At 42.2% G+C, this 24,677-nt stretch overlaps 1 protein-coding gene across 2 annotated transcripts; it reads left to right on the top strand.

Annotated features, from left to right (window-relative positions):
- Nucleotides 1-8,048: 8,048 nt before the first annotated feature.
- Nucleotides 8,049-24,370, top strand: LOC128686987 (diacylglycerol kinase kappa). 2 transcript variants are annotated; one of them, XM_053774343.2, is made up of 4 exons: nt 8,049-8,182; nt 14,790-14,990; nt 20,944-21,156; nt 23,214-24,370. In XM_053774343.2, the coding sequence occupies exons 1-4, from the start codon at nt 8,167-8,169 to the stop codon at nt 23,363-23,365; spliced, it is 582 nt and encodes a 193-aa protein (XP_053630318.1). In that variant the 5' UTR covers nt 8,049-8,166; the 3' UTR covers nt 23,366-24,370. The 2 variants fall into 2 exon arrangements, with proteins under 2 accessions (XP_053630318.1, XP_053630319.1); XM_053774344.2 differs by having other exon boundaries at nt 8,051-8,182; nt 14,790-14,948.
- Nucleotides 24,371-24,677: the final 307 nt, after the last annotated feature.

Raw genomic sequence — 24,677 nt, 5'->3', positions numbered from 1 at the left:
CTGGTATTAGTGTTCATGCTGGAACCGGAAGGGGCTGGGGGATGTGGGTGTCTCAGAGTTGAGATGGCTTGGAAAGAGGTTGGTGTTGCGGGTTTTGTTTCCTTTGGGAAAACATCCCGATCCTCTGAAAATCTGCCACCTGCCCAATACCTTCATCTCCTCTGATCACCTGTTGATAGATATAATCTCACACTCACATTCCCATGCCCTATTTCGCGAGCCTCCTAGAGGTCATTGATCATCAATGACCTCCCTCTTTCTTCCTCTTATTACCCCTGTCATCTCTACTATCAGTTCCTTAGCTTCCCTATCTTCAATGAGCATCTCTGCTAGTGACTTTCAATCTTATTCTCTCTCGACCTCTCTGCTCCCTCTCCTTTGTTTCCCCCTCTATTGTCCTCATCTTCATTTTCTTTCTATGGTCTTCTTCAGCCCTAACATTACCTCTTCCATCTTGAGAGCTCTTTCTTCTGCTATAGTAGCCTTACTGATCTGTTCTGTAGACTCTTGCTTCAGTCCATATTAACAGTGCTTCCTTCTGAAGGGAATCAAATTTCTCTTCTAAATCCTCTCTGAGTTCTTCCCTCCATAGTCACCCCTCATCCTTATTTCCTCGTCCAGCTTTAGTGCCCTTTTCTGTCATTTTAGCCCTATTTGCCTATACAGGGACCTCTTTCCTTATCTTAGTGCATGCTGCTTCAGTTTCCCTTCTAAAGGTATTGAACCTCTCTTCAAACTCCTCGCTCAGTTGCTTTTTCCTGGGAGACAGTAATGGTGAAGCTGGAGGTGCTGTCCTGGGAGACAGAAATGGTGAAGCTGGAGATACTGTCCTGGGAGACAGTAATGGTGAAGCTGGAGATTTTGTCCAGGTAGTCGGGAATTATACGCAGGAAGGAATACATATAAATGACCTCATAGGGGACAGGAGCCATAGTAGGGAAACAAGTGTAGTCAAAGATAAGATAAAACCAATATTGCAAACTAGAAATACCGCAGGAAATAGCAAACAAGAGGACTCCAATAGCAATAGTGAGGATAAATTACCAAAAACAACTGGTGGGAGCTCCATTGTTGGTGCTAGGGAGGATAGAAGTAAGACAGGGAAACATGCACCAACAGGGAATACAGTCACAGAAACCCAAGGCAAGCGGAAACCAAGCCTGTGCACATACTATGCACTTGGTATCTGCTGGCATGGGAAATCTGGAAAAACAGATGGGACATGCAACTATGACCACCCTAGAAAATGCCATGCCCATATGACAACAGGAAAATGCAAACTCCCTTCATGTAAGCTTTTTCACCCTGAAATGTGTACCTCTTCAGTACAGGAAAGACTGTGCTATAACTTAAATTGCCAGGCATACCATCTAAAGGGGACAAAAAGATACAAAACATCCAGGTCATGGGAAAACCTGGGTAGCCACAGCCACTCAAGAGGGAGAGGTTTTTTAGTGCCAGGAAGGAAAAAAAACTGGCAGGAAATGGCAGAAATCGTACACCAAATCCAGTCATTCCTGGAGTGGAACCACAGTCGATGGCCTCCACTCCAAACCAACAGATACAGATACTAATGCCGGAAAAAAAATCCCCCCCCAGTACCAACAATACCACCAGTCCGATAACATTCTTCTTTGCAAATATACAGGGTCTAAAGCCAGCAACAAACAACAAAATACCTTTCATCCGTGGACTGCTTGCAGAGGCAAAGGCAATGTTCGCGGCTTTCACTGAGACAAACATAAAGGATCACTTGGACAACGAAAAATGGATCCCAGGTTACAACCTATACAGATGTGACAGAGTGAACAGGCAAAAGGGGGGGGGGTTGGCCTGTACATTGCAGAGTCACTTGTTTGCACAGAACTGCTTAATGCCTCAAATGACGTAGTGGAAGTTTTAGCAGTAAAGGTCGAGAACCAAAACCTAGTCATTGTGGTAGTCTACAAGCCTCCGGATGCAACATCCCAGCAATTCCAGGAACAGCTGTTAAAAATTGACCACTGTCTGGAAAATCTTCCAGCTCCTGCACCCAACATCTTGCTCCTGGGGGATTTCAACTTAAGGCACCTAAAATGGAGGAATATAGCAAATAATATTGTTGCAGAAATAACACCAGGAGGCAGCTCTGATGAAAACTCACACTCACACGAGCTTTTAAATCTCTGCACAAAATTCAATTTAAACCAGCAAATAATAGAGCCTACTAGACTGGAGAATACACTAGACCTCATCTTCACTAACAATGATGATCTGATAAGAAATGTCACCATATCAAAAACAATATACTCAGATCACAACATAATTGAGGTTCAGACATGTATGCGTGGAGCCCCAGACCGACAAAATGAGACTAGTCACGAGGGAGCATTCACCAAATTCAACTTCAATAACAAAAACATAAAGTGGGACCAAGTAAACCAAGTCCTAACCGATATAAGCTGGGAAGATATACTAAGCAACACAGACCCAAACTTATGCCTAGAACAGATTAACTCGGTGGCACTCGATGTATGCACAAGGCTTGTTCCTCTAAGAAAAAGGAGGAGTAGATGTAAAATAGAAAGAGACAGGCGCTCCCTTTACAGGCGACGGAAAAGAATAACAGAGCGGCTAAAAGAGGTCAATATATCTGAAATGCGCAGGGAGACACTGGTCAGAGAAATAGCAAGCATCGAACTTAAGCTAAAAGAATCCTTTAGGAGTCAGGAATCGCGGGAAGAACTAAAAGCTATAAATGAAATCGAAAGAAACCCAAAGTATTTCTTCTCCTATGCCAAATCAAAATCGAGAACAACGTCCAGTATTGGGCCCCTACTTAAACAAGATGGGTCCTACACAGATGACAGCAAGGAAATGAGTGAGCTACTCAAGTCCCAATATGACTCAGTTTTTAGCAAGCCGCTAACCAGACTGAGAGTCGAAGATCAAAATGAATTTTTTATGAGAGAGCCACAAAATTTGATTAACACAAGCCTATCCGATGTTATCCTGACGCCAAATGACTTCGAACAGGCGATAAATGACATGCCCATGCACTCTGCCCCAGGGCCAGACTCATGGAACTCTGTGTTCATCAAGAACTGCAAGAAGCCCCTATCACGAGCCTTTTCCATCCTATGGAGAGGGAGCATGGACACGGGGGTCGTCCCTCAGTTACTAAAAACAACAGACATAGCCCCACTCCACAAAGGGGGCAGTAAAGCAACAGCAAAGAACTACAGACCAATAGCACTAACATCCCATATCATAAAAATCTTTGAAAGGGTCCTAAGAAGCAAGATCACCACCCATCTAGAAACCCATCAGTTACACAACCCAGGGCAACATGGGTTTAGAACAGGTCGCTCCTGTCTGTCTCAACTACTGGATCACTACGACAAGGTCCTAAATGCACTAGAAGACAAAAAGAATGCAGATGTAATATATACAGACTTTGCAAAAGCCTTCGACAAGTGTGACCATGGCGTAATAGCGCACAAAATGCGCGCTAAAGGAATAACAGGAAAAGTCGGTCGATGGATCTATAATTTCCTCACTAACAGAACACAGAGAGTAGTCGTCAACAGAGTAAAGTCCGAGGCAGCTACGGTGAAAAGCTCTGTTCCACAAGGCACAGTACTAGCTCCCATTTTGTTCCTCATCCTCATATCCGACATAGACAAGGATGTCAGCCACAGCACCGTGTCTTCCTTTGCGGATGACACCCGAATCTGCATGACAGTGTCTTCCATTGCAGACACTGCAAGGCTCCAGGCGGACATCAACCAAATCTTTCAGTGGGCTGCAGAAAACAATATGAAGTTCAACGATGAGAAATTTCAATTACTCAGATATGGTAAACATGAGGAAATTAAATCTTCATCAGAGTACAAAACAAATTCTGGCCACAAAATAGAGCGAAACACCAACGTCAAAGACCTGGGAGTGATTATGTCGGAGGATCTCACCTTCAAGGACCATAACATTGTATCAATCGCATCTGCTAGAAAAATGACAGGATGGATAATGAGAACCTTCAAAACTAGGGAGGCCAAGCCCATGATGACACTCTTCAGGTCACTTGTTCTATCTAGGCTGGAATATTGCTGCACTCTAACAGCACCTTTCAAGGCAGGTGAAATTGCCGACCTAGAAAATGTACAGAGAACTTTCACGGCGCGCATAACGGAGATAAAACACCTCAATTACTGGGAGCGCTTGAGGTTTCTAAACCTGTATTCCCTGGAACGCAGGAGGGAGAGATACATGATTATATACACCTGGAAAATCCTAGAGGGACTAGTACCGAACTTGCACACGAAAATCACTCGCTACGAAAGCAAAAGACTTGGCAGACGATGCACCATCCCCCCAATGAAAAGCAGGGGTGTCACTAGCACGTTAAGAGACCATACAATAAGTGTCAGGGGCCCGAGACTGTTCAACTGCCTCCCAGCACACATAAGGGGGATTACCAACAGACCCCTGGCAGTCTTCAAGCTGGCACTGGACAAGCACCTAAAGTCAGTTCCTGATCAGCCGGGCTGTGGCTCGTACGTTGGTTTGCGTGCAGCCAGCAGCAACAGCCTGGTTGATCAGGCGCTGATCCACCAGGAGGCCTGGTCACAGACCGGGCCGCGGGGGCGTTGACCCCCGAAACTCTCTCCAGGTAAACTCCAGGTTAAGTACTCGCCTATTTGTGCTTGCAGGGGTCTATTCATGGCTCCTGGCCTCGCCTCTTCACTGATCGCTACTAGTGTGTGTGTGTGTGTGTGTGTGTGTGTGTGTGTGTGTGTGTGTGTGTGTGTGTATGTGTGTGTGTGTGTGTGTGTATGTGTGTGTGTGTGTGTGTGTGTGTGTGTGTGTGTGTGTGTGTGTGTGTGTGTGTGTGTGTGTGTGTGTGTGTGTACTCACCTATTTGTGGTTGCAGGGGTCGATTCTTAGCTCCTGGCCCCGCCTCTTCACCGGTGTGTGTGTGTGTACTCGCCTAATTGTGGTTGCAGGGATCGATACTCAGCTCCTGGTCCCGCCTCTTCACTGGTCTAACTAGAAGACAAAAAGAATGGAGATGTAATATACACAGACTTTGCAAAAGCCTTCGACAAGTGTGACCATGGTGTAATAGCGCACAAAATGCGTGCCAGAGGAATAACAGGAAAAGTTGGTAGATGGATCTATAATTTTATGACAAATAAAACACAAAGAGTAGTAGTCAACAGAGTAAAATCTGAGACGGCTACGGTGAAAAGCTCTGTTCCGCAAGGCACAGTACTCGCTCCCATCTTGTTCCTCATCCTCATATCAGACATAGACAGGGATATAAGCCACAGCACCGTGTCTTCCTTTGCAGATGACACCCGAATCTGCATGACAGTATCTTCCACTGAAGACACTGCAAGGCTTCAGGCAGACATCAACCAAATCTTTCAATGGGCTGCAGAAAACAATATGTAGTTCAACGATGAGAAATTTCAATTACTCCGATATGGTAAATGTGAGGAAATTAAAACTTCATCAGAGTATAAAACAAATTCCAGCCAGCAGTAACAGCCTGGTTGATCAGGCTCTGATCCACCAGGAGGCCTGGTCACAGACCGGGCCGCGGGGGCGTTGACCCCCGGGACTCTCTCCAGGTAAACTCCAGGTAACATAGTATCAATCGCATCTGCTAGAAAAATGACAGGATGGATAATGAGAACCTTCAAAACTAGGGAGGCCAAGCCCATGATGACACTCTTCAGGTCGCTTGTTCTATCTAGGCTGGAATATTGCTGCACACTAACAGCACCTTTCAAGGCAGGTGAAATTGCTGACCTAGAAAATGTACAGAGAACTTTCACGGCGCGCATAACGGAGATAAAACACCTCAATTATTGGGAACGTTTGAAGTACCTAAGCCTGTACTCCCTGGAAAGCAGGCGGGAGAGATACATGATTATATACACCTGGAAAATCCTAGAGGGACTAGTACCAAACTTGCACACGAAAATCACTCCTTACGAAAGCAAAAGACTCGGCAGACGATGCAACACCCCCCCCCCAATGAAAAGCAGGGGTGCCACTAGCACGTTAAGAGACAATACAATAAATGCCAGGGGCCCAAGACTGTTCAACTGCCCCCCCCAGCATACATAAGGGGAATTACCAATAGACCCCTGGTTGTCTTCAAGCAGGCACTGGACAGGCACCTAAAGTCGGTACCTGACCAGCCGGGATGTGGTTCTTACGTTGGATTGCATGCAGCCAGCAGTAACAGCCTGGTTGATAAGGCCCTGATCCACCATGAGGCCTGGTCACAGACCGGGCCGCGGGGGCGTTGACTCCCGGAACTCTCTCCAGGTAAACTCCAGGTCGCTACTAGGTCCCCTCTCTCCCTGCTCCATGAGGTTGATCATGCCTTATCTTAAAGCTATGTATAGTTCCTACCTCCACTACATCACTTGCTAGGCTATTCCACTTCCTGACAACTCTGTGACTGAAGAAATATTTCCTAGCATCCCTTTGACTCATCTGGGTCTTCAACTTCCAATTGTGACCCTTGGTTTCTATGTCCCCTCTCTGGAACATCCTGTTTCTCTCCACCTTGTCTATTCCACTTGTGTGTGTGTGTGTGTGTGTGTGTGTGTGTGTGTGTGTGTGTGTGTGTGTGTGTGTGTGTGTGTGTGTGTGTGTGTGTGTGTGTGTGTGTGTGTGTGTTTTAGCTTGATAAACAAATTTTTATTTTGTACACACAACCTATCATAGCAATTTCATCTAACTTTGCTAAAATTAACGCAGCATAATTAAGTTTGGTCCTAGCAAACCTATCTTAAAGTCAGCTTCAGTTTGGTTATATTTAAAGATAAAGATTTGGTTTTAATATCATTTAACAATTAACTTGGTTATGTGAGACTGATTTTTTACTGAGGTATTGCAACAATAAATTTACACTCGACTTGTTTGGCAAAAAGTCGCAAGCTCGGCCTTAAACATACCACTGAGACAGATGTACATCTGGTGTATATAACATGTGCTTTCCCATTCCTTACATAAGAACCTTGCTAAAAAAAATAGTCTCTCGGTTATGTCTGGGCTTAACATGTTTATTTTTTTCTTTAAACATGTAAAAGCTCCATCTATTTCAGTATCATAAGTGATAAAACAATTTACTTAATAAGAAGTCAAGTTCGAAATGAAATAGTTTGACACTAGCCACTTGTTGGAAAAACTCACTCAGTATTTTGAATAATTTTCTGTTTATGGCAATATCCAAGAAATTTCCACCGATGCCAGAGGTTTACAGGATTGCCCTTAAGTGCTTGTCCATTAACCATTTCAATTATCTCTACATTTTTCTTATCCTGTAAAATTCATTGAGTGTTGCTTTGTCCTGCCCATTTATTTTAACACAAAAAAAAAAAAACTCAGGATTTTACTGTGATGTTTTGAGTGGTGAAGGAGGTAAAAGGACAAGAAGTTAGGTGTGGAGAATGGAAGGAAATGCTGTAATCGGAGCTTGGTACGTGGAGACCCAGTGCAAGAGTTAGAAGAATATTCAGGTGCTGAAATTGCATAGAACACCTATGATCCATCATCCATCCACCCTTCATTATTACCAAGAGATCACCATCCCAAACACTGTGTGTTCCTGATTAAAAGAACTAATGAAACATATTTTCGTCCTTGCATTTGTTGTCCTTAATTGTCGAGAGGTAAGACTGGTAGAGGCGTGTTGGCAGCTAGCTGGGGGGCAGAAATAACTTGCACATGCGCCCTCTCTCAGGCAACCGGCACCACTTCTAATGCTAACCTACTAAACGTATTTGCGAAGTATTGGTGCATATTTTTTCAACATTATACTGCATTAATAATGTAGAAATTCAGAAAAAAATAAAACATTAAGGTATAATCCAGCACGAAAGTCATACGGAAGAAAAATGGAATGCAGGAATAAAGAAAACTGAAAGTGAATTGAGGACTCGAAGCTGAAGATTGAGGGGAGGGGAGGAGTCGAATTTTTGGGGGAAAATGGGTAGTGGTGAGACAAGGGAGGAAGAGCGGGGATGGGGGAGGGGAAGAGGTGAGGCAAGAGCTGGCGAGCCAGGATGCAAGTATAGCCGGCGCCACTTTGCTGAAGCGAGAGTTAGTTGGGGCCGTGTAGCTGGTGGGTGTGGTAACTCTCCTTGTCCTCCTCTGTAGCACACGATGGCCGGTGACGAAGGTAGGCTCCTGAACCTACGCTTCACTCGCAGCATTTATTCCTTCATCTTGGTGGTTCATTTTTCTTTGGTTTGAAGATAATTTACCTTGGATTCTACGTTTTGTTGCAACCGGCCTATGTCTTCAATAATGAGTAATAACCACTAATTACCCTCAGTCAGTCGTTTTTCTTCATATAGTATCACTATTAGCCTGGTACCATTACCGACCTGGTGTCATCATCATTCTGATGTCATTAACTACAATGTGCCAATATTACCGTGATGTCATTATCAAGTGCCATCACCCTGGTCTCTTTGTCAAGTGCCATCATCCCGGTCTCTTTGTCAAGTGCCATCATCCCGGTCTCTGTCAAGTGCCGTCATCATGGTCTCTGTCAAGTGCCATCGTCACCCTGGAGGTGTTATTACTGATCAAGTGCCATCATCACCATGGTGTTATTACCAGTCAAGTGCCATCATCACCATGGTGTTATTGCCAGTCAAGTGCCATCATCACCATGGTATTATTACCAGCAAGTGCCATCATCACCCTGGAGGTGTCATTACTGATCAAGTGCCATCATCACCCAAGAGGTGTTATCACTAATCAAGTGCCATCATCACCCTGGTGTTATTGACCTAGTGCCATCATCATCCTGGTGTTATTGACCTAGTGCCGTCATCATCCTGATGTCATTATTGACCTAGTGCCATCATCACCCTGGTGTTATTATTGGCCTAGTGCCATCATCACCCTGGTGTTATTATTGGCCGTGCCATCATCACCCTGGTGCTAACTTCACTATGGTACCATCATTCTTTATGGGGACATCACTGTGGTACCATTTTCAGTGTGGTGCTATCAATATATATAGTGCCATCATCACTGTAACGATATCATCGCTGTGGTTCCACCATTCTCTCCCTCATTCTCAACCATTATCCCACTTATTTTCACCAGTATACCCACTTATTTTCACCAGTATCTCCCACTTATTTTCACCACTATCCCTCACTTATTTCCACCAGTATGTTCCACATATTTCCACCGCATGTCCCACATTTCCGACAGTATGTCCCACATATTTCCACCAGTATGTCCCACATATTTCCACCAGTATGTCCCACATATTTCCACCAGTATATCTCACATATTTCCACCAGTATGTCCCACATATTTCCACCAGTATGTTCCACACATTTCCACCATTTTTACCACGTATTACTACTGATTTTGGGGGGAATATTGTCCCCACTTTTTGCATTATAATTTCTAATCTATTTTAAAAACCTTTAACCGCATTTGTCCTACTTGCTTTTTTTTTACTATTTAATTTATATAATTTTGTCCATGGAATTTGATGTTCGTATATTTCTCTGACAAAACTTAACAATTATCTGTATAAGTGACTCGAAGGCAGATTGACTTGTGAGATTGATCGTCGGGGCACGAGGGTTTATTTTGCTTTAATCAATCTATCTGCCTGATAACCATATCGCTAGTGACTAGTATTACATTTATTTCTTCAGGTCCTCACTATTATTAAATTCCGGAATATTCTTTGTCTTGTGTGAAGACCAACAGGAAATAACTTCGAAAAGAAAAAAACATTTCCTGCTCATTATCAGTAAATTGTCCAGATATACCGTCATGTAGGCCCACTAAAGAAAAATAAAAGTTCGATCTTAGGGAAGGACCGACTAGCTTCTTTGGATCAAGAGCCCCTCACAGGCATCAAAGCTGTGACCCTTTCCTCTTGATATTTTATAAATAAAACAAATTAAAATATTTCTGGTGCAAATTACGGTAATAAGATTTTAATTTCATTTTTTAAGTTTTGCTAGTTATAATATACTGCAAATATAGTTTGATATAAATTCATGTTCAATTGAGTCATTTATTATGCAAAGAATAATCATTTTTATATGGTCTAACTTTTCGTTATGGGTGATATATATGTTCTTTGGGCCACTTCTACATTTAGACAAAGTTTTATTGGCAGTTCCCTTCGATACTGTTAGATGTTCCTTAATTTCATTTGTATTATGCAAAGTGAAAATCTGGGAGGTCTACCTCTTTACTTCCAGTAACAAACAGTTATAACCCCCTTCCTTGATGTGCTCTACACAGGCATGGATCATTAGATCAAAGATATAATGCCAAGTTTAGTGAACAGCACATAGGTGCAATATTGGTCCGTAAATTTAATGTTGCCGTCCTTGATGACTGAACCACATGTCAGGCAGCACAGGGAAGGAATCTCTTATCAGTTTCTTCAACCTTCTTCATCTTAAGTTTCAATCTCCTCTTACAGACCAATTTCCATTCATTGTTGCTGGTATCCTTTTTTTTTTTTTTGTGATGAATCTTCTCTCTAAGAAGTTGCATCTTCTTCCTCAAGCTCTGCCTTCACTTCAAGGTACATTATACAAGGTACAGCTGCTCGTAATTTAAGAAACTTCCATTACACTGAGCATCCATTATTATTATATTATTATAATAAAAAAGAAGCGCTAAGCCACAAGGGCTATGCAGCTGAATGAGCATCCATTAAGAGGTTAACATAAGACTATTTGATTTTTTAACCTGGAAGGTTAGTTTCATTATTTTCCTTGGTGTCCTTTAATTTTGTCCCTCAGGATGAGACCCACAACAGTCAGCTAACACCCAGGTACCTCCTTACTGCTAGGTGAACAAAGGCAGTAGGTGTAGGGAAACGTGCCCGCTTCACTCGTGCAGGTGATCGATACCGGACTCTTTGTGTGCAAGCTGAGGAATCTACCAACCAACCCACAAACACCCACATATCATTTTTGGTAGGCCAACTCACCGATGTCGTGACATAGCAAAAAATGCCTTAGGCTGCATACATGCTCATTCACCTAGCAAATCTTAATATTGAAATCTAAGACTCTAAAATATATGAAAAAAATAAGACTACCAACCGTCCATTGTTACACAGATGTTTCTCTCTAATATGAGCTTGGGCCGGCTACATGGTTTTGGGTTAGTATGGCCAGCTCCATGGTCTTGGATTACTGTGGCCAGCTACATTGTCTTGGGTTATTGTAGCCAGCTACATGGTCTTGGGTTACTGTGGCTAACTACATGGTCTTGGGTTACTGTGCCAAGCTCCATGGTCTCGGATCAATGTGGCCAGCTACATGGTCTTAGGTAGGCTGAACAACTCAGTGAATGAGTTTCCGTTTTAAGTGCTGACATTATTATTGAATCGGAGTGGAGCACTGACAAGGTGCGCTCATACACACACAGGGAAATGGAAGACAATCAAATTCCATTAAGGGAACCAGCACCCCTAGGTGCAGGTACCCAGTATGCTGGGATTTTCATGTGCTGGTACCCTATATGCTGGCATTTTCAGGTGCCGGTGCCCTAGATGTTGGTAGCACCAGATGCTGGTACTCCCAGGTGCTGGTAGCTAAGACTTACACCAAGAGACCCTGCCAACAAACTGTCTTATTTCCGACGACACATTCTGGCACTGGCCCTCGACCTGGGTGCCACTGCTGACTACAGCTAAAACTAGGAAGAGTGGGGTGGGGGGGGGAAGGTAGTGAGTCACAAGAGTTGTGGTAGCGTATGTGGGTATGAGCGCAATTGCACAATAGTCAAGTTTCAGTGCTACAGGAGTTAAAGAATAAATGCAACCCATGGAGAATATATATATATATATATATATATATATATATATATATATATATATATATATATATATATATATATATATATATATATATATATATATAATATATTAATATATATTTTTTCTTTGTTCACTGTTCATTAAGTTCAAAAATGGTGTTCAAGTTACAGGATTTCTTTATAAAAAAAATACTATGTAACCAAATCAGCCTGATACACTGGAAGAGCCAGAGATCAACATTGAGCGTAGAGTAGAGGGTATATCAGGAAATGATAAAAAACAAGTGATCAGTAACACAATTTGTCGTGTACACTTTGTGTAAATTTTAATGCCCAACGCATTCAACATTTTTTTTTAATTTACTAATCAACATACCTCTCCACGTGTTGTGTCTCAGTTTTTGAACACCCTGGTATCATTACTATGTTAAAAAATGCACCAACCCCACATGGGTCAAAAAGCCTCAATGGTAACTTGCTCAGTGCTTAATCGAAAGGACCTGGGTTACAATATCTTAGATGGCGAGATGATGGCAAGTTTGCTGACACCTGTTGCCTCAGTTCACTGTTCAGTAAACAGTTACCAAGTATGAGTTGACTACTATTGACTATTGGTGGTGGTATACCTTAGATCAGGCTGGACTTTGAAATGAGCTGATGCTGAACAACAGTGCGTTAATCTTCCAGAGACAAGGGAATAAACAGCGATATAAGCAAGTTTGCCGATGACACCACAATAGGCCATCAAATTAATTCTGACGAGGACACAAGAGTGCTGCAGATCTGAATAGTCTAATACAATAGTCGGAGAAGTGGCAGATGCAGTTTAATATAAACAAATGCAAAGTTCTTTGCATTGGAAAGGAAAATAACCATGATACTTATAAACTAAACAATGTAGATCTTAATATCAGTGATTGCGAAAAAATATTTGGGAGTTCTGGTTAGCGGTAATCTAAAACCAAGATAGTAGTGCGTAAGTGTTCGCAATAGAGCGAATAGAATTCTTGGCCTCATATCAAGAAGTATAAATAACTAGAGTCCTCAGGTTATTCTTCAACTCTGTATATCGTTGATTAGGCCTCATTTAGATTATGCACAGTTCTGGTCACCATATTACAGAATGGATATAAATGCATTGGAAAACGTACAAAGAAGGATGATAAAGTTGATCCCATGTATCAGAAATCTTTCCTACGAGGATAGACTGAGGGCACTAGAGTTGTATTCTCTAGAAAGGCGTAGAACTGGGGAGGATATGGTTGAGGTGTATAAATGGAAAACAGGAATAAATACAGAGGGTGTAAATAACGTGCTAAAAATATCTAAGACAGAACTCGCAGCAATGAGTTTAAGCTGGAAAATTTTAGATTTAAAAACGATATCGGAAAGCACTGGTTTACCAGTGGAGTTGTGGATGAGTGGAACAAACTCCCGAGTACCGTCATTCAAACTAAAACGTTGTATAGTTTTAAGAATACGTTAGACAAACACATGAGTGAGTGTGAGTTAGACCTGGCTGGATTGGGTCACTGTATGACTTGGACTGGACTGGAAAAATAATTAATTAATTTCAAAGCAAAGAAACTGCAACCTACCTTTACAGTCATTGCTGGATCGTCATAATTAATTCACAAAGACTAGCTACTTCACTGCTCGATCAAAATGTCTTTTAATTTTGCATTCTGACATGTAAACAATTCTTAAGTTGTGATTTCAACGACAAAACATCAAGGAAATTGTCAGTTACATTTCATTAACTGAAAGGCAAGCACTAGAAATTCTTTTCTAAATCCACAGTACGAAGAAGTAAAAAAAAAAAATCTAAAAATCTTAAAGAATTCAAATTTGCGAATCTGATATTTAACTGGTTAAGTATTGTGTGTATCGCACTGAAGTGTTGCAGGCAGAGATGTACAGGTTAATATTAGTTTTTTTCCTTCTCAAATATCTGGCAAAAGAAATTCTCATCGTAGACTACCAATATTTATACGGGAAAATCCCAACACCAGAATGCTTAATATCACTTAAATTAATAGTTTTCATCTTATATCCGGCAGCAGCATATAATATGCTTCGTGCCCTGCAATTATTATTATTATAATCAAGGGGAAGCGCTAAACCCGTAGGATTATACAGCGCCTGGGGGGGATGTGGAAGGCATTCAGGCTTAATTCGGGGAACTGGAGCACAGATCCAATTCCCTAAATCAAGAGCCCCTCACCAACATCAAGGAACCTTCCCTGAGGGGTCATGCCCTGCAAGAGGACCGAAGATCACACTATAAATCTAATATTCTTGAGATAAATTTTCAAATGTCTGAATGCCTATTACACCAAGTTATTAAAAGTTCAAATTGATTTAGTTTCAAGTCTACCGACTACACGAGGGTCACTCTGACTTTTTTGGGTTATCCTAGGTTCTCTACACATATGCTGCTATGTATGATAATTCTATGTAACTGTATTTGTGTATACCTGAATAAACTTACTTATTAAGACTATAAGGGTGATGGACTGATTACATCGTCTTCACATCTCTACTCCTGCTATGTCTTCTGTACGTGACTGAAGACGCCTACTATGTAGGCGAAACGTTTCGGAATAAAGATACCTGACTGTTGCACGTCTTACTTATCACCATCAAGGTCAATACTTTAATCCCTAAAACAATCAACTCTTACTGTATACATTAAGAGATATACATCTTTAGTCATAACAGTGCAGATGATAACTTGTAAATTCATTTGTGTAACAAAAAGTCTCTGCCTTACGAGTCACGGACGGTGTCGTTATTTAATACTTTGTTTCTAATATGAATGGATTTATTTAATCTTCATTGAACATTGCTATGTTTTGTTTGACTTAACTAAATAACTAGGAGGTGAACTTTAGGTAGGTGAAGAAGGTAGCAACTCTAGTGACCAGGGACCCAACACTCACTTGTACTTTCCTCTAATAAAGACAAAAAGAAGAAGAAGAAGGCCAAAAAGGGAGAGAAGGAAGAAAAGACGGAGGCTCCCCCTGAGCCTCAGTTGGAGCCAGAACCGGAACCAGAACCAGAACCAGAACCTGAACCTGAGCCTGTGCTTGAGCCTGTACTTGAGCCTGAACCTGCTGGAGGTGAACCAGACTCGGAAACGGTCGTCAGCTACTGGGAGGAAGGTGGTACCAGCGGTCATGTCTCTCTCTCTCTCTTTCTTACCATCTATCGCCGCCGCCACTGCCGCTGCCACTGCCTCTATACAACCAGTGCTTTGCCTCTCCTCCATGGCTGCTGAATGTGCACACTGTATTCGTTACGGTGTGCAACAGCAGCAGCGCAACGGGGGTAAGGCAGTGCACCGGTTTCACTTGTAGGGATAGCTTCTGCTATGGTTTTAGCCGCACTGCTGGTGTCTTCCTCCTTGGCCGGGCCGGCCACCCACCCTTTACCTTGGCCGGACCGGCCACCCACCCTTTACCTTGGCCGGACCGGCCACCCACCCTCTACCTTGGCCGGACCGGCCACCCACCCTCTACCTTGGCTGGACCGGCCACCCACCCTCTACCTTGGCCGGACTGGCCACCCACCCTCTACCTTGGCCGGACCGGCCACCCACCCTCTACCTTGGCCAGGCCGGCCACCCACCCACTACCTTGGCTGGACTGGCCACCCACCCTCTACTTTGGCTGGGCCGGCCACCCACTACCTCGGCTGGACTGGCCACCCACTACCTTAGCCGAACCGGCCAAACTACCTTGGCCAGACCGGCCAAACATCCACCCACTACCCTGGCTGGACCGGCCAAACATCCACCCACTACCCTGGCTGGACCGGCCACTCACCCTCCCACTACCTTAGTTGGACTGGCCACCCACTCACCATTACCTTGGCTGGGCTGGCCGCCCACCCACTACCTTGGCCGGGCCAGCCACCTACAAACCAACCACCTCAGCCTGGTCAGTCACCTACAAACCAACCACCTCAGCCTGACCAGCCACCTACAAACCAACCACCTCAGCCTGGCCAGCCACCTACAAACCAACCACCTCAGCCTGGCCAGCCACCTACAAACCAACCACCTCAGCCTGGCCAGCCATCTACAAACCAACCACCTCAGCCTGGCCAGCCACCTACAAACCAACCACCTCAGGCCTGGCCAGCCACCTACTAACCAACCACCTCAGCCTGGCCAGCCACCTACAAACCAACCACCTCAGCCTGGCCAGCCACCTACAAACCAACCACCTCAGCCTGGCCAGCCCAGCCACCTACAAACCAACCACCTCAGCCTGGCCAACCACCTACAAACCAACCACCTCAGCCTTGCCAGCCACCTACAAACCAACCACCTCAGCCTGGCCAGCCACCTACAAACCAAACACCTCAGCCTGGCCAGCCACCTACAAACCAACCACCTCAGCCTGGCCAGCCACCTACAAACCAACCACCTCAGCCTGGCCAGCCACCTACAAACCAATCACAGCCTGGCCAGCCACCTACAAACCAACCACCTAAGGCTGGCCAGCCACCTACAAACCAACCACCTACAAACCAATCACCTCAGCCTGGCCAGCCACCTACAAACCAACCACCTAAGGCTGGCCAGCCACCTACAAACCAACCACCTCAGCCTGGCCAACCACCTACAAACCAACCACCTCAGCCTTGCCAGCCACCTACAAACCAACCACCTCAGCCTGGCCAGCCACCTACAAACCAAACACCTCAGCCTGGCCAGCCACCTACAAACCAACCACCTCAGCCTGGCCAGCCACCTACAAACCAACCACCTCAGCCTGGCCAGCCACCTACAAACCAATCACCTCAGCCTGGCCAGCCACCTACAAACCAACCACCTAAGGCTGGCCAGCCACCTACAAACCAACCACCTCAGCCTAGTCAGCCACCTACAAACCAACCACCTCAGCCTAGTCGGCCACCTACAAACCAACCACCTCGGCAGCACTGGCCACCCACCTATTGCCTCAGTGGGGCCTGCTACCTATCAATCACTTCGGCCTGGCCCGCGTGCCTGTACCAATGACGGTTATGTGACGATGCAAGTTGTATCCGTCAACACATACCTCCATTGATACAACAGTGTCGTGCCCAACTTGCAAAATAGTAGTTTAGTGCCTATGCCAGATGCTACATTTGCGGTTTCTAGAATAATGGCAGTGCATTATACACCTAGCTAGAAATGAACAATTATTCTAGCATAAATGCTAGCAATTAATAGTCATTCTAGTATATGGTGAATAGCAAGAGCAGGTGGAGTAAGCGAGCATGAAGAACAGGCGGAGAGAGCAGCTGATGTACTACCTGACCAATGGTTCTCCACACCCCAGGATGCTGCTAGCTAATGCCTCACCACACTTAACTAATTAACATTAATCAATGTTTGTCATACCCACTGCAGTGTACCAGGAGGACGTAGCAGCGGCTGTCTTGTGTGTTTAGATTCACGTTATAGCTTTGTCTTAAACCTCAAGTCCCAGTCTCACGATCAAAATGTCTCTCAAACCTGACTCAAATCCTTGAGTTAAAAACCTTTCCTTCTAAATACTTTACAACCATCTTAACTTTCCCCGATTTTTACCTCTTTCCGAACCTTCAATCTTGTTTCCACCTTACATTATGCTGTTTCATTATTGGTTTAACTTCTCTCGTATTTGTATACTGCACTCCCTTATTGCATTGGTGTGTATGTCTGCTAGAATATGTGTTAGTAGTCAAACATAGTGAAGAGAAGTTATCATTATTGTGTTGATGTGTAAGTGGTGTCTATGCTAGGACATGTATGTTAGTATTCAAACAACAGAACGTTCAGTTATTGCATTATAATTGTCTCAAGGCACACAAACATAGTAGACACTAGTTGACCTACACTTTTACTGAAGAGTTAATGTAACCTTAACACATTAGTGAATTCAACTGAAACACTGTTACAAAAAAATGGCATGTTTAGAGTAGATTACCCTCTTACCTTGCTATGTAAATTCGTTTGCATTTCCTATTTAAGTAATATTAATCACTGTTAAAATAAAAAAATTTTGTTGTAGAACATTATATGCATGGTTTCTTTCACAGTTTTTAATGAAAAGTTAGTTATTGTTTTTAAAATAATATTTTAACAAAACTTAATACATGTATACTGTACTTATTAGTTTATTTCATTTTAATTTGGTTTAATAATTTTAAACAACAAAAACATTTAACATTAACAAGATGATTTCTGGCTATTATCATTATTTCCCCACATTTGAAGAAAACATAATTCACCCTACGAGACTGCCTTTTTCAATTTGTGTGTGTGTGTGTGTGCACGCGTGCACGCGCTCGTGCGCTCACCTATTTGTGGTTGCAGGAGTTTGGGCAAAGCTCTTGTATACAAATACAGTGGAACCTCGGTGTTCGAAAGTATATAATATATATTATTTATTTATTTTTAACACGCCAGCCATCTCCCACCAAGGCAGGGTGACCTAAAAAGAGGAAAACCCAAAAAGAAAACAAACTTTCATCATCACTCATACATAATCTGTCTTTGCAGAGGTGCTCAAATACAACAGTTTAGATATCCCTCCCAACTGCCAATATCCTAAACCCCTCCTTTAAAGTGCAGGCACTGTACTTCCCATTTCCAGGACTCAAGTCCAGCTAACCAGTTTCCCTGAATCTTTAAACAAAATATTACCCTGCTCACACTCCAACAGCTTGTCAGGCCACAAAAACCATTTGTCTCCATTCACTCCTATCTAACATGCTCATGCATGCTTGCAGGAAGTCCAAGTCCCTTGCCCACAAAACCTCCTTTACCCCCTTCCCTCCAACCCCAGATTTATACGCTCTCTGAGTCATTCTACTTTGTTCCATTCTCTCTAGATGACCAAACCACCTCAACAGCCCCTCTTCAGCCCTCTGACTAATACTTTTAGTAACTCCACACCTTAATTCCACACTACAAATTCTCTGCATTATATTTACACCACACATTGCCCTTAGACATAACATCTCCACTGCCTCCAGCTACCTCCTCATGCTTCACACTCACATAAAAGTGTTGGCACCACTATACTCTCGTACATTCCCTTTTTTGCCTCCATGGATAACGTTCTTTGTCTCCACAGATACCTCAATGCACCACTCACTTTTAGTAGGTTGGTAGACAGCAACTGCCCAGAGAGGTACTACTGCCATTTGAGTGTAAAATGGAAGCCTGTATTTGTTTTACATGATGGTAGGATTGCTTGTGTCTTTTTTTCTGTCTCGTAAACATGCAAGATTTCACGTACTTCTTGCTACTTCTACTTACACTTAAGTCACACTACACATGCATGTACACATTTATGTATACACACTCATCTGAGTTTTTCTTTGATTTTATGTTAATAGTTCTTGTTCTTATTACTTTTTCCTTTCATATCCATGGGGGAGTTTAACAAGAACCTCTCCTCTGTAAGCCATGCATGTTGTAAGAGTCAACTAAAATGCCAGGAGCAATGGGCTAGTAACCCCTTTATCCATATAGACTACTAAAAAGAAGAATATGTATGTATATATTATATATATATGTATACAGTGAAATCTTGGTTGTTGAATTTAATTTGTTTCAGGTGTTGATTCGACAATCACAGCAATTTTTCCCATAAGGAATAATGTCAACAGAATTAATCCGTTCCAGACCCCATACGACAATATAATAATTTATTAATAATAATGTACTAACTACTACATAAAACAGTGTATAAAATTATATATCACAAGGAATCTGTAAAAATGAATACTAAATGAAAATTGAACTGCCTCTTACCTGTCAGAGGAGAGCTAATGGAAAAATTCTAGCAGCTTCAAATCTTGCAGAAGCTGATAGGCCTACATGTGAGAGAATGGATCTGCATGGTCAGTGTGCACAGTATAAAAAAAAATCCTGCAGAACACAGTTCATAATGAGAAACAAAAAACTACAACCATGTTTTTGGATTAAAACAGCAAATTTGCAGTGTATTTTTGTATGGTATTTATGGTTGCATTCTCGTTTTCTTGGTCTCATTTGATAGAATGAATGATATATTACAGAAATAGAGATGATTTTGAATGGTTTACAGACTAAAAGTAGTTTGAAATTTAGCTCTAAGTAGCAGAACTGTTCAATTTTTGCCGATGTTCAAGAGTAAACAAATCACATCACATGTCCAATACTTGGCAACTGGTGGATGTAATATGCATTCACAAATGCACTGATATTATACAATTATTACAATTATGCAGTAGTCTGAATAACAGTAAATCTTCTAATTTTTGTATGAATAAAAATTCAAAATGAAAAGCAAGCATTATATAAGAGAGGCCTGGAGACATGACTGATGAACAGATAAAATGTTATTTTAGTGCCAGGAATGTCTGCATTGTTTATTCTGGACCCTATTTTGAAATTGGTCTTTCTTGAATTTTGTGTGAAATTAGCCAAATTAGTAATTTTAGATCACTTTATTGGGTAGTTGAAATAGATAAATAGCAGTTTCTTGTACTATATCGATAGAATAAAAAGAGTTCTAGTGAAATAGCTATGAGTTTGGTCGACTCGAACAGTGGAATTGGGCCAAAATAGGGCTCAAAATGGGCAAAATCACCAATGCGTAAATATCACTGAGACCGCTAACTTCGTGATAGCATAATTCCATGAGCTTTCTTTCAAATTTTGTACTTTTGGTTTCATTATCTTTGGAAAAAGATTCACTATCATTTCATAAGCAAAAATAATTTAAAAAAATTTTTCAAACCTGGGAGCATTGTCCGTCAACAACCAGAGCACGTATGAAAACCAGGGCATATTTTTCTCGAATGTCTCATTTGAAAACTGAATTGTTCGACAAGTAAGGCAGTTGACAGCTGAGGTTCCACTATACACACACACACACACACACACACACACACACACAGTCAGGAAACACATCACGACATGTCACCCATGGTTCATGTCATGACATGTCTGCAGACAGTTTAGGTTTTACTGTAGAGGCAAGTGAAGCAACTCAGTTGATAGGTATATCAGCTTTGTGTGTATATGGGGGCTCTAGGGTTGTGGTGATAGCAAAGTGCATCATGTAACATCTTGCTGCCCAACCACAGAACCCGCCCCGGTCGAGGAGGCACCTGCCCCTGCCGAGGGTGAGGCTCCCGCTGAAGGGGAAGAAGCTCTTGAACCACCTCCAGCGCCTAAAAAGAAGCCCAAGTTCTTCGTACACTGGAACAGGCGCAAGCCCCGTTTCTACGACTACAACTGGGACTACGGGGACAACTATTACAGCTCGCTCGTCAAGTATATGGATACCAAATCTGGTGGTGAGATTACCATGCTCCTCCCTTATCTCTTTCAAAGTAACTTGTCCTCTTGTTTATATGTTAGTTATATAATATCCAGCAAATAAAACATTATTTGTACAGTAGTACATAAAATTCATTTGATATGAAAGGACAGTCTTAATGCCTGTATCTGTACATAATATTTGAATTGTTGGAAATTCAGTAATGGTGCAACTCAACAGTGTGGACAGGTTCATTTCATTATATATGCTAAAATATCCATGGGCACCCACAACCTTATCTACTGATTTTAAACATGCTAATAGGCTAGTGCCTAACAATAGCAATGTGATATTGTTTCAGAATATCAATGGCAAATTCTAGTAATCAATTGATGTCTCCCTCACCTATGCTATCTGTGCTTGGGGTTCAACTGCAGCAACACACCTAAAGCCAATAATAACCCAACAAAAAGCCGCAGTAAGAATAATCACTAAATCCCATCCCCGGCAACACACCCCCCCACTCTTCATAGATCTAAACTTACTCCCTGTGCAATCTATATCTACAGGACCTTAAATTCCAATATTAACCTTGACCTAAAATGCTTTCTTGATAGTTGTGACAGGATCCACAGGCATAACACCAGACACAAACATCTCTATGACATTCCCTGTGTTCGACTAAACCTTTACAAAAATTCAATGTATTTCAAAGGACCTAAAATCTGAAACACCCTACCTGAAAACTCTAGAACTGCAGACACATTCATCACTTTCAAAACTACAGTTAGAAAACATCTTATCTCCCTGATCCACCCCAACAACTAACTACATGATAACCACCTGGTGGTTCACAATTACACTCACTCACCCACTGACTATAAACCCAGAAATACTAATCTTAATCTTAAAATAATAAATCCTAACTAGTCATAAGTTTGCCTATGATACTCCAATATAGACACTTTGTATTGTGCCAAAACAAAAGCATTCACATTGCTAAACTCACAAATTATGATGTAGTCACTTAGCCTTAATACCATAATCTGTAAGGATTTAATGTTAGGAATTAATCTAAGTCTGCTCGAAATGCTTAGCCATGCTAGGTGTCCTAGTGGCCCCCTCTGTAATTAGTATTTTATAACATGTAGACCACATGTTATAAAATAAACCCCCACATTGTAACCCTTATAGAGAATAAACTTGAATTGAATTTCATATGCATATGTTTACTTTGGGAAATAATTTGTAATACATATTATGTAGTGTATTGTTATGTCACCAACATAATGTTTGACTTTTTACATTTCTTCACACTATGCAGGTGGAGTAAAGTTGTAGGATTTACAAAAATCCAGAGCTGCTTTTGTATTCAGTGTTTTTAACAAAAGAAGTTGTAATCATGTACATTATCTGCCATTTTTTCAAATTTCTGGCTATCAGAATGCTTGGCTGAAATCAATAGCAATTTGCTGCTGTTGTCATATTACATGTATGCTAGTCTTAATATAATCAAAACAATTCAATGGCTATAAATTACATAAATTTGTTATTAAATTTTAAATATACTCAATGTTCATGTTGTAAAATGGGTTAGCAGGATTCTCACTCAAGCACTCGGCTGCTCAAACCTCTCTACCTCAGTAGCATCCCACAGGAGCTGCCAGTACTGGTGAGGTGGGAATTTTGGATCGCTAGGGAGCTGTTAGTATTGGAAAGGTGGGATCCTATATTCCCAGGGAGCTGCCAGTCATGGAGAGGTGGGATCCTTTATTCCCAGGGAGCTGTTAGTATTGGAGAGGTGGGATCCTGTATTCCTAGGATGCTGCCAGTATTGGAGAGGTGGGATCCTGTATTCCCAGGGAGCTGCCAGTTCTGGAGAGGTGGGATCCTGTATTCCCAGGGAGCTGTCAGTATTGGAGAGGTCGGATCCTGTATTTCCAGGGAACTGTCAGTATTGGAGAGGTGGGATCTTGTATTCCCAGGGAAGTGTCAGTATTGGAGAGGTGGAATCCTGTATTCCCAGGGATCTGCCAGAGAGGCAAGTCATATATCTGCTAATGAGTGGTCAGTAACTATTGAATTCTCTTACAGATTACCCTCGCCGTATGGCCTTCGCAGAGCGTGGTATCCGTAGCAATGTGATCCGCCGCACTGTGCCTGACACCCGCACCGCCTCACTCCTCGATGATGTCCGAAAATCTATCAGGAACTTTGAGCTCTCCCAGAAGACTTACATGAAATAAACTGCCAGTCCCATTTTCTGCCAAGTATACAAACTATCCAGATAAATTATCCTGTGTTGTAAGGGGACAATATATATGTGAGGGGTGAAACATGCCTGCATCATCTTGGCACTCATTTAGTCATTTCCAGCACTTTCAATGTCACCGACCAGCCATGTTGCTCTAGGAACATAAATAGGACAAAATGGGAAACCTTTCTTGAGTCACTCGTCTTTCACGTACAAGGCAATGCCATCACTGCTTCCCTGTCCAGAGCCCCTTCATCATCCAATATTTGACGAGAAATGAGTGTCTTTTTTTCTTTTTTTTTTTGTAATAATAATACCATCATCATAATTTGCATCTAGTATTTTTCATTTATTTTACTATCAATATTAACTGACCTTTCTCGTAAATATCAGATTCTGTTTTAGCATATCTCCATCTATGGATGCTTTGTCTCTCTGTATCCTCTAATATTATGTACTCTTGCTGTGTGCATTCTTGTGTATGTAGTTACTTGTGTTGTATGCATTCTGTTGTGAGGGTGTGTGTTAGTGCCAGCTCGCCCCAACTCAGCTGACCACACTGCTGGCGGGCAGACAAGTACGTTCTATGGCATCCCAGCCGCCATAGCGTAGTGTCCATCCGTCATGTGTGTTGGACGGCCAGTTCAGCTTAAAAATGACATCACAAGCTGTCCTAAGGAGGTGGCAGGGAGATCCTGCGACTAGGGTGCATTCACCTTGCAAAACCTGGGCCAATGTGCAGTCCTCTGGTTGCAAGAGCTTGAGCATCAGTGTTCCCTAAGGATCCCCATGTCACAGTTTTAATATTTTTCATATCACAATCTCATCATCCTTATGACTTGATCACTGATAATACTTATGTGCTTGAGATATCATTAATGATAATGATAACTTTGAGAAAGAGGGAACCACTCTCTTTCTATTCATAATACTATTGAGTACTTTATCTGTAAAGTGAAGGAGAACTTTGATAAAAAATATGAACACCTAAAATACACTAACTTGTTTTACTTTCCTTAATTTTGTTGCTTTCATGTAGCTGCAGTATTGATATAAGTATTGCAGCTTTAGTTAAGTCCCTGAATTATGCAGTTTTACTATATCTCAACATTTCTACACTTTTTTTTTTTTTAACAAGTCGGCGGTCTCCCACCGAGGCAGGGTGACCCAAAAAGAAAGAAAATCCCCAAAAAGAAAATACTTTCATCATCATTCAACACTTTCACCTCACTCGCACATAACCATATTTTGGCAGAGGTGCCCAGAATACAACAGTTTAGAAGTATATACAGTGGACCCCCGGT

The sequence above is a fragment of the Cherax quadricarinatus genome, chromosome 7 (assembly GCF_038502225.1).
Source record: "Cherax quadricarinatus isolate ZL_2023a chromosome 7, ASM3850222v1, whole genome shotgun sequence".
In the NCBI taxonomy this organism is placed as follows: Eukaryota; Metazoa; Arthropoda; class Malacostraca; order Decapoda; family Parastacidae; genus Cherax; species Cherax quadricarinatus.
The sequence above is the reverse complement of the archived record's forward strand: the minus strand, read 5'-3'. Positions and strand labels throughout refer to the sequence as shown.

Bases quoted from the DNA above. Each gene is read 5' to 3' on its own strand.
- LOC128686987 (XM_053774343.2), top strand. The intron at 14,991-20,943 runs GTGGTACCAGCG...GCCCAACCACAG, and splicing joins CGTCAGCTACTGGGAGGAAG to AACCCGCCCCGGTCGAGGAG. The intron at 21,157-23,213 runs GTGAGATTACCA...ATTCTCTTACAG, and splicing joins TATGGATACCAAATCTGGTG to ATTACCCTCGCCGTATGGCC.